Source organism: Aquarana catesbeiana, linkage group LG02, assembly GCF_042186555.1.
Source record: "Aquarana catesbeiana isolate 2022-GZ linkage group LG02, ASM4218655v1, whole genome shotgun sequence".
Lineage (NCBI taxonomy): Eukaryota > Metazoa > Chordata > Amphibia > Anura > Ranidae > Aquarana > Aquarana catesbeiana.
In genome coordinates this window covers 48,936,308-48,952,028 of record NC_133325.1, presented here as the reverse complement: position 1 = coordinate 48,952,028, position 15,721 = coordinate 48,936,308, and the positions used below count along the sequence as shown (strand labels likewise).

Genomic DNA, 15,721 nt, shown 5'->3' with positions numbered 1-15,721 from the left:
ATTTTTTTTTTTCATTCAGAGGTTGCTGGGAGTTTCTTGAATAGTGAGCCATGGCAGATTTGACCTCCTGCCTGATGCTTGCCAGCACCAATGGCACTCTGTAGAGTCAGCGGCAGGGGACCACTGAACATCCCCGGTTTCTTGGGTGATTAAACCCCTGGCACCGTTGATCATATTGGCTGTGTGTAATGCCGCTCTGGAACCGCGTGTGGTCACAGTTCCTTTTCTCTGTAGAGGTTTTCTTGAATGAGCTTCACTATGTGGTAAATGCTGCTACTAACCCAAGAGAAATCTTATACCAAAATTGGCCCAAATGCCATCTTACGCACCACATGCAAATGCACAGCAGGCCTTTAAAGACACCTTAGCCTTCTCCGAGATGCCGACCTGTATTATGGCTGCAACTGCAGCCAAATCCTAGCACGGCCTTTCTAAACCATTTTTTTACTATGGAGGAACCTTTGAAAATATTCTTCTTTATTTTCAAGTCTAAGGGAAAGCTATTATAACTACAGCCCACAATACATTAACCACACAGGTGATCAATGAGAAAAAAGGTCCCACCCCATACCATGGTAGTGAGAAGAATACCCATTACAATGGTGGTCACTGCAGTTCCCCCATCAATTGGTGACCAGTGGGGAGAAAAGTTCCCCTTTATGCCGCGTACACACGAGCGGAGTCCGTCGGACAATTCGATCGTGTGTGGGCTCCAGCAGACTTTTTTTTTTTTTTTTTTTTTTCCTCAAAAGTTCTTTCCGACAGACTCGAGTCCGGTCGAAAAGTCCGCTCGTCTGTATGCTAGTCCGATGGACAAAAACTGACGCAGCTATTGGCTACTGGCTATGAACTTCCTTGTTTTAGTCCGGTCGTACGTCATCACGTACGAATCCGTTGGACTTTGGTTGATCGTGTGTAGGCAAGTCCGTTCGTTCGGAAAGTCTGTCAAGTCTGCCGTAAAGTCTGCTCGTGTGTATGCGGCTTAAGGGGAACTTTTCTCCCCACTGGTCACCAATTGATGGGGGAACTACAGAGACCACCATTGTAATGGGTATTCTTCTCACTACCAATGTATGGGGTGGGACCTTTTTCTCATTGATCACCTGTGTGGTTAATGTATTGTGGGCTGTAGTTATAATAGTTTTCCCTTAGACTTGAAAATAAAGAAAAATATTTTCAAAGGTTCCTCCATGGTAAAAAAATTGTTTAGAAAGGCCGTGCTAGGATTTGGCTGCAGTTGCAGCCATAATACAGGTCGGCATCTCGGAGAAGGCTAAGGTGTCATTAAAGGCCTGCTGTGCATTTGCATGTGCTGCGTAAGATGGCATTTGGGCCAATTTTTGGTATAAGATTTCTCTTCGGTTAGTAGCAGCATTTGCCACATAGTGACGCTCATTCAAGAAAACCTCTACAGAGCAAAGGAACTGTGACCACACGCGGTTCCAGAGTTTCACTAAACTTAATCCAGACTAAAGCCTCGTACACACGATTGGATTTTCCGCAGACAAAGCACCAGACTTTTTTCCGAAGGGCGTGTGAACTTGTCTTGCATACAAACGGTACACAATTGTCTGCCAACAAACGCGAACGTAGTGACGTACTACGACAAATTTCAGCTCTTGAGCGCAACCCCTTGGGCACCTTCTGCTAAGGTTGTGTTTGGTGAGCATTGATTCCGAGCATGCGTGTTATGTACTTTGGACTTTTGTGTGACGGACTTGTGTACACGCGATAGGAAAATCTGACAACAGACTGTTGTCCGCCGAAAATTTTCTAGCCTGCCATCTAACATTTGTTGGCGGAAAGTTGGCCAACAATTGTCTGATGGCGGAGCATACTAATTGTCGGATTTTAGGCAAACAGTCTGTCGTTGCACAATTCCTTGACGGTAATCCAGTCGTGTGTATGAGGCTTTAGGCTCAAGAGGTAGGCATTAGGCATCAGAGGTAGGATCCAAGCAGGGTTTCCTTGGTCTGGATCAAAATATATAATATATAATATATATATATATTTTGAGTCAACTAATTCTTTTTATGGACTGTACAAGAGGAGAATTTGAGAGCGGAGCTTGGAGAGTTCACCTTTACAGAAAAAATTTAAAGGTGAACTGACACTAGACACCCTCAAAAATGTACTAGTGTATCGCCAGCATTAGTTATAAATACAAAATGGCTAATGGTTTTAGCCCCCCCCACTTGCCCACTTGCCTAAAACACAACAAAAAAATCACCTTTTATATTGCTGTGTGGGTCCCTGTTGAGAGTTTTTCGCTTACTCCCTGTCTGGTGAAACTGTTATCACCAGGGCGGTAAGGCTGGAGAGTTACACCAGTGTTTTTGAAGCAAACCTTCCATGGCAAAGGAAGCACCCTGAGCAAGTTGAGGCCCGGGTGTAGCCAAACTTTGACTCCTCCCAGCTGTTGTAAATATACAAATCTTATGAGGCATTGCAAGACACTGAGACCCATAAGCATGACTCGGAGGTAGTGGCATGATGGGACTTGTAATACTGCAACAGCTGCAGGGTCGAAGTTTGCCTACCCTTGCTCTAAGCTAAAAGGAGTGCACTGAAGTCTATGTATATTTAGACTCAGAGTATGAGACTTTCTAAGATGCTGCCTTCCCAACTTTGGAAACCAAGCTTAATGTTCTCAAAGTTCAGACCATTAATGGAGCCATTCAGCCCATGGGAGTTTTGGCGCAGTGAAAGCCAGAAACCTATCAACCCATCAACATTCTGCAGAGCTCCTTTTTGGCACTAATGCGTACGGAGGTTCAGTTGTACTTCGCTTACAGTACAATCCTCCTTTTCATCCACACGTTCCAGGTGCTGCTGTAACCTCCGATTGTCCCATCTGATCCTGGACAGTGTTGTGCATTCTTGGAATAGTTCTCACTGGGGAAGCCTCTGCTGTTTAGAAGATCTTCTGACGTGGTTAAATTTAGGCCTTTGTGGAATCCTGCCTGGGCCGGTCTATGACATCAATTAACACCTCGAGAATCTCATGCTGTCTGTTAGTGAAAGGACGTGTACATCTGTTCTGTGAGTCTGGAATTCACAAAAGGCTTCCCCAGTGGGGAATGAATGAGTGTATATAGAATATTTCACCTCCATGCAGAACGAGCCCTGCCATTTATATGGCGTTTGTTGACTTGACCCCCATCAGATAGCATAACTGTAGAATATTGTTGTTTTGGCCTTCAGGATTATTGCAAAGCTTAACAAGTACTTTGTATTTCGAACTATGTGGTGTTTATGGTGGTATTTGCAATCAATTCACACATTGGCTTCAATTTACAAAGCCAACACACAGGATAAGGATCCTTTTCAAAAAAGCGATGGAGATAAGATGGTGTAACGGATATGAAAATTACAGTTACTTGGAAGATCTTTAGCCTTGTGGTAAGCATTTGGGAATTAAGCCTATTGTCTTACCTTTTTGCTTTCTTAAAGTGGAATTATACCTTCACGAAAAAAAAAAAATTGAAAAAATGGGCCCCATGAGCTTTTAACCATAATGTGCTAGTGTGCATTGTATTTTGACACCCTATGGGTGCACTTGCGTTGCAGTGCTTCCATCATCTTCTGGTCTTCCTTCTGGGTTTGGACTCGTCAGCTTTTTGATTGGCCAGACCATAATAACGCCACTCGGCATACACACTGGAGTCACATCGTCAAAGCATAGAAAAGTGCTTTAAATGAACGCTGAACTGGGCATGCTGACAAACATAGGCAGACAGGGAGACGGGTTTGATGAAAGAAACCAGTATGTCCTCTGTCATAAAATTTTTACCTGTCAGCAATTTTTTTTTTTTTTTATAAATCGTAAAAATCATTTGAAGGAATCACATTTGCTCACCAATTTGACCTACTAATGCACAGGCAACGTTTAGATGGTCTCTGAACGTTTCACATCATTCGACTCTGCACAGTTTTCAGCCAGACTGGTTTGGAAGACTTATAGTGGAATAAAAGGTTAAACGCTCATGCCCGTGGTGTCTGAACATAACCCTTCAGGGTTTTTCCTTCACTTTCTGGCCTGGTAACACAAGAAGTGAAGGAAAATCTCATATTATAGTTGCATCTATAAAAGGTGTCCCCATTGGAAATTTTTTTTCCTTTTTAACTAGGATGGCAACGCCAAACCGTGGTCACCAGCAGAAATGGAGAGGGTGATCCTCCCCCAGTGGAGGCACAGTTAGGAGCAAAAGGTTAACACTGGTTTTCTCCCTGTTAAAAGTAAAGTAAATAAAAGATTTTGCTTTAGTTACCGTATTTATCGGCATATAACACGCACTTTTTCCCCCTGAAAATCAGGTGAAAATCGTGGGTACGTGTTATAGACCGATCCCCGCCAATTTTGTGTGATCGGAGCGATCGCCGCCGATATACACAGCCGTGTGTAAATTCAAATATGGCGCCAAGACTGCAGGGACTCGGCGGAGCCGAGATACACATACCGGAGAGTCCTCGGCTTTTCTCGGCGCCGCTACTGACTGCTGTAACAGATGACCTTTTAGCTAGGTAACAGCTTTCATTACAAATGTACCAGACACACATGGTGATAAGGCCTCTAGCACACTCAAGCTGGCCATACACTAGTAGAATTTCTTTCAAATTTTTTAGTTTTAAGAACGTTTTGTTCTAATTTTTTGTGAGGTCAGATCAATGTTCATTTTCAAGGGCAAGGACAACTAAATTTGAAGGGGCGGCTAGAACCTTTTTTTTTCTTGAACAGACTTCTAATGTTGAATACAGTATATTACCAAAAGTATTGGGACACCTGCGTTTACACGTTCTTGAACTTTAATGGCATCCCAGTCTTAGTTCGTAGGGTTCAATAATAAATTGGCCCACCCTTTGCAGCTATAACAGCTTCAACTCTTCTGAGACAGCTGTCCACAAGGTTTAGGAGTGTCTATGTGAATGCTTGACCATTCTTTTAGCAGCAATTTGTGAGCTTAGGCACTGATGTTGGACGATTAGGCCTGGTTTGCAATCTCCGCTCTAATTCATCCCAAAAGTGTGTTCTATTTGGTTGAGGTCTGGATTCTGTGCAGGCCAGTCAAGTTCCTCCACCCCAAACTCGCTCATCCATATCTTTTATGGACCTTGTATTGTGCACTGGTGCACAGTTATGTTGGAACAGGTAGGGGCCATCCCCAAACTGTTCCCACAAAAGTTGGGAGTTTCGAAATTGTCCAAAATGTCTTAGTATGGTGACACCTTAAGATTTCTCTTAACTGGAACTAAGGGGCCAAGCCCAACGCCTCGCTTTTATCCCCCCCCCCCCACCCCCTTCACCAAATGATTTGGACCAGTGCACAAAGCAAGATCCATGAATATAAACAAGGTCAGTGCTGCTACCCATACATCACATAGAAACCAGAGCTCCCGGGTGCTCGATCCACAGTCGCTGGCTGAGTAGAGAAATGAGGAAAAGATTATCCGCACTCCGGTGATTGCTCTTAAAAAATTTTGTATTTATTAGCAAGCCACAGTGACCAAACGCAAATGAGAACAGTTGATGCGTTTCAGCCTATAAGGCCTTAGTCAGTTATGACTAAGGCCTTATAGGCTGAAACGCGTCACCGGAGTGCGGATCATCTATTCCACAAGATCCATGAAGGCATGGATGAGCGAGTTTGAGGTGGAGAAACTTGACTTGCCTGCACAGTCAAGTCCTAGCCTCAACACGATAGAACACATTTGGGATGAATTAGAGAGGAGACTGTGAGCCAGGCCTTTTCATCCAATATCAGTGCCTTACCTCACAAATGCGCTTCTTGAAGAATGGTCCAACATTTCCATAGACCCACTCCTAAACCTTGTGGACAGCCTGTCCAGAAGAGTTGAAGCTGGTATAGCCGCAAGGGTGGGCCAGCTCCTACGGAGTAAGACTGGGATGCCATTAACATTCATGTGCGTGTAAAGGCAGGAGTCTCAATACTTTTGGTACTCTAGTGTATGTTAAAAGCCCATATAATCTTTAAGGGAGTTGTTGAAAGGAATGCTGTGGCAAGAGTCTCTTCAAATTTACCCTCTGAGCCAATTCATAACCCTTAGGGATTGTTCATATACATCCGTTTGGGCTGTGTTAATCTGCAAAGATCTACACAGGCTCAGCACAAGGGGATTTGCCCTTAGGGCTAGTGTACATACAGTTTTTGCTGCTTCTGACCTGCATTTGTGAAATCGTTTTGGAAGGATATTTGAATTTTGAAGCATATGTGAATTTCGAAATAGATCCTAAGGAGAATATCATTTTTTTTTTTTCCAAGTTGGCCACACACTGACCATTCGCCATATACTACTGTTAAACAGCACTTCTAGATGTGTGGCCTTCGACTGGTTGGTTGGTAGCACGCCGTGTTCATGACAGACATAATTGCCTGTTCTAAAGCCTCTCCCTCTTTCTGTGTCTAGTTTGGCTGGCCTGATGTAGTCTGACAGGTGTGTGAGTCTCCAATAATACGTCACTTTTTTTTCCTGAGAAAACATGACTTTCTGTCGATTTTGGAAGAGACCCGTTTTTCCAGTATGCCAAGTAGCTGCTGGTTCTTGCGGCAATAAAAACTAGCTTAAAACAATTGCGTAAAAATGTTGGCATGTCACTTATCCCTAAAATATGAACGTATGCAGGTAAAGCCCGGAAGCATTGGTAGCCTAGCTCCAAAGTGGCTTCAAAGCAACTCGCGTGCAAGACCTTTCCCTCGAAGAATGCAGAGTCTGACCTGCTTGTGAGTAGTCTGACCTGCCTGAGTACTCCAGCCCTCAAAGAGCACCTGAGTTGACTAACATAGAAGAGCTTTTTCCATCTGAAATGCTGGTTGCCTTGCCAATGCAATAGATCCCTTGTGCCCAATCCGCAGCCAAAGGGCCCTTTTTGGTTATTCTTATGCAGCCAGTGGAAACCAGCAGTCTACAGTAGTGTGAGATTTGACTTGTAAAGGGACTGCAAAGTCTGCTCTCTAATAGTCTCTTTAACATGTTCCAAGACTCGGTCTGTGTCCTGCAGAAGCGTGTTCCCAATCTCCAGCCACCCCTGTAGCATATCTACAGTCTCCGTCCATACTTTATAGTATTTCCATAAACCTCTCTCCTGTAACATTACATAAACCATACTTCATTTGTGGCCCTTTTGGTGATGTCAGGGGCCACAGCTAAGGACCCCTATACCTTTTTAAAAGTTGGCAACCACTGCAGTATATTTGGTACTTTCTGAGCCACCGACTCAGGACCTCTTGCTTCACTTTGACTTGACCCATGCTTGTTCAGTCAGTGATACAAAAAAAAAAATATTCAAGCCAGGCACACAGGTTTTAGATCCACAATGTATAAAACAACGAGATGCAATCAACATATGTCAATGCATTTTAGCCATTCGCGGCCTTAATCATGACTAATTGGCTGAAATGAGTTTGAAATTTGTTGGCTGTATCCACTTATGTTATATAATAAAGCTTTCGCTGTGCATCTAGTACCAATGAGGCTTCAGAAATTTGTGTTGGAGCACCTATACTCTTGCTGAAGTTTGTTGTAGCATTGCAGTTGTATGCTAGGCACGCAGGTTTCCCTTTAACCTTCTGCCTAAAGCTGACCATACAGTAATGTTTCGGTACTATGGTAATATGGTTTCATCATCTCGTTCAGATCTACCAGCAGCTATCTGAATTTGCATGTGTTTTTTGCTTGGCTTAATTATGCCAAAATTACACCATTTTGACAAACTGCATTGGAGTCATTAGAGAAGACTAAATCAAGGTGGTTTTGGGTGGTTTCTAGGGGTGCAATGGGCAGCAGAGTGGCTTAGTGGTTAGTTCCTTTGTCTTGCAGCACTGGGTTCCTCATCTAAAGTCCAGATAGGACACTATGTCCATGGAGCTTGCCTGAGTTTCCTCTTGGGACAGTTTTTTTCCCAACACTCCAAAGATCTGCAGGTAGGTCAAATTGGCTCTTGCCTTATGTCCCTAATTTGTGTTTGTACATATGTGAGATGGGAACCCTAAGCCAGCCATACTTGCATCAAAATTAAGCCAGTTCAGCGGGGAACAGCCACATTTCAGTATATGTATGGGCACCCTGGTTGTACATGAGTTTATCTACCCATCGATTTCTGTTCCACCAACCTGTTGGGAATTTTCTGCTCGATCAGCGCTGCAGGATATAGCCTGCAACACTGATCATTGAATTATGAAATCGCCCCTCCGTCAGAATAGAATACAATAGCTCAACCGGGAGGATTCCCTTATCCACACTAAATGTGTGGATGGGGGAATTGAGTAAGGTGTGTGTGTGTGGTTTTTTTTTTTTTTTTTTTTTTTTTTTCCAATCTGCTGGTTGAACGAAAAAACTGATTAGTCTATGGTCTGCGTAAGGCAGGCCACAGATTATGCAATTTTCTTACCAGCAATCATGGGTTGCATTAAAGAAAATAGTTGCCCCATCAACAGTGTTGATAGGGAGGAATCTCTCCCGTGGAGGTCCCAGCAGGGGGGCATGGGGAGCCGACCCTGCTGGGAGAACACGGTGATTACTGCTAGCGGCCATAGCTGCTGGCAATAATTGCATGCTAGAAATCTGACATGCTGGTTGTACTTGAGTCAATTGATAAATCGACATGGGTACAATAAAGCTGCCCATAGATGGATTGAATCTCGACCAGCCCCTGCTGTACCTGCCGAGATTCGAACCATATATAGCCTACTTTAGATTGTTAGCTCCTTGTGGGCAGGGACAAAATGGAATGTAAAGTATGTAATGCTTTTGTAAATTGTAGATACTATATACCTGTAATAAGTAAATAATTGTCTAGGTAGGTACTCACATTACAGTGTTGGTTGGTGCCAGTTGTTATATGTATGGACTTTTCATTAAATGCACGCTAATGCAATAAGTGTATAGATTGGCTGGTCTTGGTCCCCTTAACACACAGAAAATTGTAAGCAACCTTTTTTTTATTTTTTTTTTTTTATGCATTATATTTCTATTAGTGTTGATATTATGCACCTTACAGCAGTGGCTATACAAATAGATAATATATGCCATAAGGCATATATCTCGGGATGGCGACTTCATTTCTGGGTATAGCGGGTAGTGATATTTTTTACAATCTCTATACACATTACATGTTTTAGTAGGTTTCCCCCCCAACCCGCATTTTTCTGCAATTGTGGGTTTGTTTTTGGGGGGAAAAAATAAAAATAAACATTTTTTCCATAATTGCGTTTACACACACAGGTGAATTTTAGCGTAAATTGCAGGCATATTTCTGCACCTGTGAGAATCAGCTGCCCATGGTAATGAATAGGTATATTTGGGTATATGCCAGTACTTGCGTAAACCCACACATACATATGGGCATACGACACTGGATCCATTCATTACTATGGGCGGCTATACTTGGCATGATTGTGAACAAGCTCTCTGAAGAAGCGGGTCCTGAAGAAGCGGTATATATCTGCGAAATGCGTTGACCTAATTTGAAGGACACAGATTGCTTGCCTTTGTGATGTCTGTCTTTATGGTTTTTAAACCATTTAACCACTTCTCGCCCAAGGTACGTCATATGACGTCCTGGACTTTGAGTGGTGATATCAGAATGATGCCTGCAGCTACAGGTATCACCACGATATAATTTTTTTTTTTTTTTCCGCTGTCGATTCTGTGCACCGTAAGAACAGTTCAGCCGCTTGATCGTTCTTGTAGGAGGGGACCTTCACCTCCCGCCGCCCTCCGGTGCTTCTCCCGGCTCACCCATACGATCGATGAGCCAGAGAATGAATCGCTCGCCGCCGGAAGTTTACCATGGAGATTTCTGGTGACCAGCATCTCTATGACCCTCAGAGGCCAGGGCACAACGTTATGACGTCATGTCCGCGCCGGTGGAAGTAAACAAAGTCGAGGACGCGGCTGGAAAGGCCTTTTGATCTCAGCCTTTTCGGCCTGGAGTTGAGATGTGGGGTCTTATTGACCCCACATATCTCCATAAAGAGGACCTGTCATGCACTATTCCTATTACAAGGCATGTTTTTTTTTTTTTTAAAGTGCTCTCGTGATCGCGCACAGAAGGGAATGCATACGTAAGTCGCACCCACATATGTAAACGGCGTTCAAATCGCACATGTGAGGTATCACCGCGTGCATTAAAGCAAAAGCAACAATTCCAGCCCAAGATCACTTCTGTAACTCTAAACGTGTAACCTGTAGAAAAAAAATTTAAAGCGTCACCTATGGAGATTTTTATGTTCCGAAGTTTGGCGCCATTCCACGAGTGAGCACATTTAAAGCATGACATGTTGAGTATCTAGCTATCTATTTACTCGGAGTAACATCTTTCACATTATACAAAAAAATTGGGCTAACATTTTATTCTTGAAACTTTTTTTGGGGGGGGGGGGACGCGTTTGAAATATCGCTGCGCAAATATCGTGTGACCTAAAAAGTTGCAGTGGCTGTCATTTTATTGACTAGGGTCTCTGCTAAAAAACACATATGTTTGAGGGTTCTGAGTAATTTTCTAGAAAAAAAACATATGATTTTTACATCTAGGAGCGAAGTGCCAGAATTGGCCCCGATGGAAAGTGGTTAATAAAATTTTAGTTTTTTTACTTTTTTTTTTTTGTTCTGTTGAATCATACAAGTAACATTTTGGGGTATATTTAAAGTCCCAAAGTCTCCCTTACCTTCCCTTTACTCTACTCTATACTTGCCAGCTGCTCTCCCTGGGTGGAGAAATAAGGCCGCAATTTACATTTTATTCCAAACAGTGCCCATGTGCACAAGCTCAAAAGTCCGGTTTATAAGAAATATGTTTTCTTGGATGTGTAAAAGACCCAAAAAAAAGCAGCAAAATTTGTTTGCTGGGAGGTGCGCAGTTCCTCCTTGTGCCAGTTTCGTAGCGATATAGCAGTCTCTGTGCAGTTAATAGGTGCCATCTCTGCGTGGCAGTGCCGTGATTGCTTAGTATTTACACTCACCCGCTCTGACTGTGCCTCTAAGAGGCGAGTAATGGGAGCACCTGCTGTTACCATGATATCCGTGATAATAAAACATCGCCTAGTTGTAGGACGGTGCTCTCGGAGTGTGATTACCCGGGACTCGCAGCTAACTGGCTGCACAAAATTCTACCCATTATAGCCGAAGAGTGGCTTTATCTGAGCGCAGCATGCTGTGTCCATGCCGTAATTGCGGCTGGTAACTATAAAGAAAATTACGGACAGTCAGTAAAAAAATGCAGGCCAATTAAAGTTGACTGTGGGGGTAAAGAATAGCTTTAAAAAGTAATGATTCTTTTCCCTGTGTTACGGTTTAGGGCAATCAATGTTCTTATCACATGTTAATCTGGAAGTAGAATGTACAGTATATTTGATCTCTCATCAAACATTTGATGGTTCTTTTTTAAGGTTTTCATAGATGCTGGAGAAATTAGCTGACCGTACACTATGCGAAATTCGATCAATGGGTGGTCTTCTTACCATTATCCTGCCCAAAATCCTTCGAGCATAAAATGGTCAGCCAAATAGCGGTTAAATTAGGTTAAATTATACCATGCCATGTCAGTGATGTTGTTTTTATTCATTAATTGTGTATCGCCGCTCATGTCCTGATAATTTATGTCTAAGGTAGAAATCTTTGATACTTTGTTATAAATAAAAAGTTTTAAACACAACATTTTTTCAATGTATATATTTTTTAATACCTTCTGCTGCCTAGAAAACCCTTCATGGGGGACAATTCTTTTTTCCAATCATCATACAAAGTTACTTTATTTTGACTGATCAGATAATTCTCGGTAGACAATATTTTGAATCAATTCTGTAACAGATTTTCCTCTTTCCTTAGGTTTAACCATGGAGACTTGTCTTTGGTTCAGCGTCCTTCTCACCAGCGTGGTTGCTGCCAACAAGTTTTGTTTCCCTGGCTGTTCTTGCGAAGTTGAAACCTTTGGCTTATTCGACAGTTTCAGCCTGACCAAAGTGGACTGTAGTGGAGTGGGTAACCACATTGTTCCGGTCTCCATTCCTTTGGATACATCTTACCTGGATCTTTCCAACAACAAGCTAAAACATGTTAATGAATCTGTTTTGTCTGGTCCAGGTTACACGACTCTGATTAACCTTGACCTAAGTTACAACCAACTGGTGAAAATTTCATCTACCACTTTCTCTAAATTGAGATACTTGGAGTCTTTAGACTTGAGCCACAACCAACTGGAAGAACTTCCTGATCACAGCTTCTTCTATTCCCCTCTGGTGGAACTTGACTTGAGTTTTAACAGGTTACAGGGAATACAAATTGGGGCCTTCACCTCGAAAAGTAATGGCAAAGCAATCCATATCAACCTTGCCAACAATCTGATCAACTCTATCTCAAGAAGACCCGATGACCCTGTTCCAAACATCCAGAGTTTGAACTTGTCTGGGAATCGGCTGAGTTCTGTTCATGGTCTTCAGGGTCTTCCTCTACAATACCTTAACTTGGATAGAAATCCCATTTCTAATATCGAGGATCATAACTTTTTGGGGCTTAAAGGATTAACCCACCTGTCTCTCAGTAAAATGGAGAATTTAAGGGAGATCGCCCCACATAGCTTTAAAGATCTACCAGCTCTCCAAATTCTTGACTTTTCCAACAATCCGAACTTGAGGACCCTCAGCAAAGATGTATTCTTCGGGCTGAAGTCCTTAATAGAGTTGAACTTGTTAAATTCTGGTGTGGCGTCCTTGCCTAAAGACACCCTCCACCACTTGCCATCAATGAAAAGCATTACCTGGGGAAAGAACATTCATTGTATTAAGACTATGAAGGAAAGCCAGTTCCATCTGCAGAATGGGGTGGTTCGAAGAGAAGTCTTGGTCTGCCGTGATGATAGAGGTGCTGTATCAGCACAAGATGTCCTATAAATGTGTATTTTTTTGTTTTGTTTTGTTTTTCTACTCTCATGTAAAGGCTCCTTCTTTGGGAGATCATGTGCCTTTTTCGAAGAAAAGATTGTCAATAATTTATTTATAATTTTTTATGAGCTATTTTACTTAAAACAGCTGCATTGAATGATGTTGCCAATTTTATAAAGACTTAATTCATAGCAATCCACTTTCGGACCAATATGCGTTTTATGATCAATGTGCGAAGACACTATTTTCATCTGTTTATTTTTTTATGTGCTAAGCTCAAATAAAGGAATTTTACAGGTATAGTGAATAAGAGTAGTTTTATTGCTACATAACAATGCTTGTTTGTGCCTGAAGTTCAGTTTTAGAGCTCGTTTACACCAGGTGTTTTGGAAATGCGCTCGGCAGCCTTGTTGAGCGAAGTTCGGTTGCATGGACCAGGTGAGTGCCTTGTTTCCTATTAGGTCTGTTCACATCACCACGTTTCAGTTGTGTGTGCTAAAAAAAAAAGTAAGGAGTGTAGTACGGTTTGTAGCGAAGCATGGTGCAACACAATCCACCACATTGCACCGTGGTGCAGCTGATAGAACTAAATGACATATCACATTGTGAAATTATATTCAAGCTCTCAAAAGAAATACACTACGCTACGATGTTTACACAGCCACTGGTGTAAATGGGTCCTAAAAATATAGCTGAACCTCAGACATTCAGTGGGTCTCAACCTCCAGGCCATGGCGTCCCTTCTCCTGGGCCTCCAGCCAGCTACAGATCCCTTAACCACCCATTGTGCCCCCAAGTCCTCTGAGAGCTCTCAGCCTCCACAGTACTACCCAGCCTGCTGCAGAGTCTACAGCCTTCAACAGTGTCTCACTATGCCCCCCAGCTTCTTCCAGAAACCTTGTCCCCTACAGGACCAACAAGTCTACTGCAGAATCTTCTAACATCTCCCCCCAGAACATTCATCCTCCCAACAGTGTCCCCCAGCTTCCTACCAGAAACTTCTTCCACTACAGGACCACCAAATCTGCTGCAGAATCTTCTAATCCCCTCCAGAGCCTTTATACTCCCTACAGAGCCTCCAACCTTCAACAGTGTCTCACTATGCCCCCCCCAGCCTGCACCAGAACAGAAACTTTGTCCCCTACAGGACCACCAGGTTTACTTCAGAATCTTCTAACCCCCTCCACTGCCTTCATCCTCCCCACAGTGCCCCCAGCTTCCTCCGGAAACCCCCCCCCCCCCCCTACAGGACCACCAAATCTGCTGCAGAATCTTCTAACCCCCTCCAGAGCCTTCATCCTCCCTACAGAGCCTCCAGCCTTCAACAGTGTCTCACTATGCCCCCCAGCTTCCCCCAGAAACCTTGTCCCCCACAGGACCACCAAGTCTAACGCAGAGCCTCCAGCCCTCCATAGTGCTTTCAACAGTGTTCCACAGTATTCCCCCCCAACTTCCTCCAGAAACCTGATTCTCTCCCCAAACCCCCCCCACAGGAGCACCAAGTCCTGCTGCAGATAGAGATAAATTGACGCTATATGCCCTCCAGCCAGCAAACAAGGTGGGCTCTATCTGACTTGCTGCAGCATAGGAGCCTGTATAACTGTGCAAGACAAAGAGGGGCTGGAATTCAGCTTTAATGCCCGTTGGAGGTGGCGCAGTACCATAAAGGGGGTTTTGCACAGACTTGGCATCACTCCCACATGTTTCATTGAAGCTCTATAAACCGAGTCATTATTGCATTTCAATGGAGTTTGTCTAACACAGTTATTAAGCCATTGTTCCTTTCCTGGAAGCTCAGTATTAGTCCATTTTGATTCCCCTCAAATATTATTATTTGTATTGGCCAGGGTGTATTAAAAAAAAATCCCCAAATAATATTACAAGAAAGAGGACCTATACTATGCCTTTTTTTAAAAAAAAATCCCTTTTAAGAATAGATAACATTGTTCCTTTCATACCCATTTTTTGTCACTTCCCTTAAAGTGTGTGTCGGGCATACAAAAAAAAAAAAAAAACGCACAGTACATCTCTGAAATAGAGGACCTTTTTATCTTTTTTTTTAAAAACACTGCATGTAAAGACAAATGCATGTTGATCTGCCATAAATCCGGTGAGCTGACAACACTGCCTCTGCTGCACTGAAATCCCCAACAGTGTTGTCAGTCCTGTCTGTTCTGTGCCGGACTACAGAACACCCCTCCCTTATATTATAGAGTTAAGCAGAGGGGGATGATGCTATGTAGTTTAGCTAGAGAGAATTTGGCAAGGCAGACAACACTGCTCAGGAGTTTGTCATCTCAGATGGTATGTCAGGAGCTCACTGGACTTCTGGCAGAATCACCAGGTGTTTTTCAGGAAACAAAATGTGCTTCCAGGGATAAACTGCAAAATCTACAATTACCAGCCACTTTATTAGATACAACTGTTCAATTGCTTGGTAACGCTAATTAGCCAATCACATGACAGCAACTCAATGCATTTAAGCCTCTAGACGTGGTGAAGATGACTTGCTGAAGTTCAAACCGAGCATCAGAATGGGGAAGAAAGGGTTATTTAAGTGACTTTGAACGTGGCATGGTTGTTGGTGCCAGACGGGCTGGTCTGAGTATTTCAAAAACTGCTGATCTACTGGGATTTTCACATACAGCCATCTCTCTGGTTTTACAGAGAATGATCCGAAAAAGAGAAAATATCCAGTGAGCGGCAGTTGTGTAGAGGAAAATGCCTTGTTGATGCCAGAGTAGAATGGGCAGACTGGTTCAAGATGATAGAAAAGCAACAGTAACTCAAATAACCAGGGCTTTTTTTTTCAGTGGGAACGTGGG

The 15,721-nt window shown here is 43.0% G+C and overlaps 1 protein-coding gene across 3 annotated transcripts in view; it reads left to right on the top strand.

The window, feature by feature from the left end:
- Window positions 1-13,196, top strand: part of TSKU (tsukushi, small leucine rich proteoglycan) — a 57,119-nt gene extending 43,923 nt beyond the window's left edge. For all 3 annotated transcript variants that reach the window (XM_073612860.1, XM_073612859.1, XM_073612858.1), the window contains one exon: window positions 11,845-13,196. In XM_073612860.1, coding sequence (XP_073468961.1) covers window positions 11,853-12,905 — 1,053 coding nt within the window. In that variant the 5' untranslated portion in view covers window positions 11,845-11,852 and the 3' untranslated portion in view covers window positions 12,906-13,196. The remainder of the gene's footprint in view (window positions 1-11,844) is intronic.
- The last annotated feature ends 2,525 nt before the right edge of the window (window positions 13,197-15,721 follow it).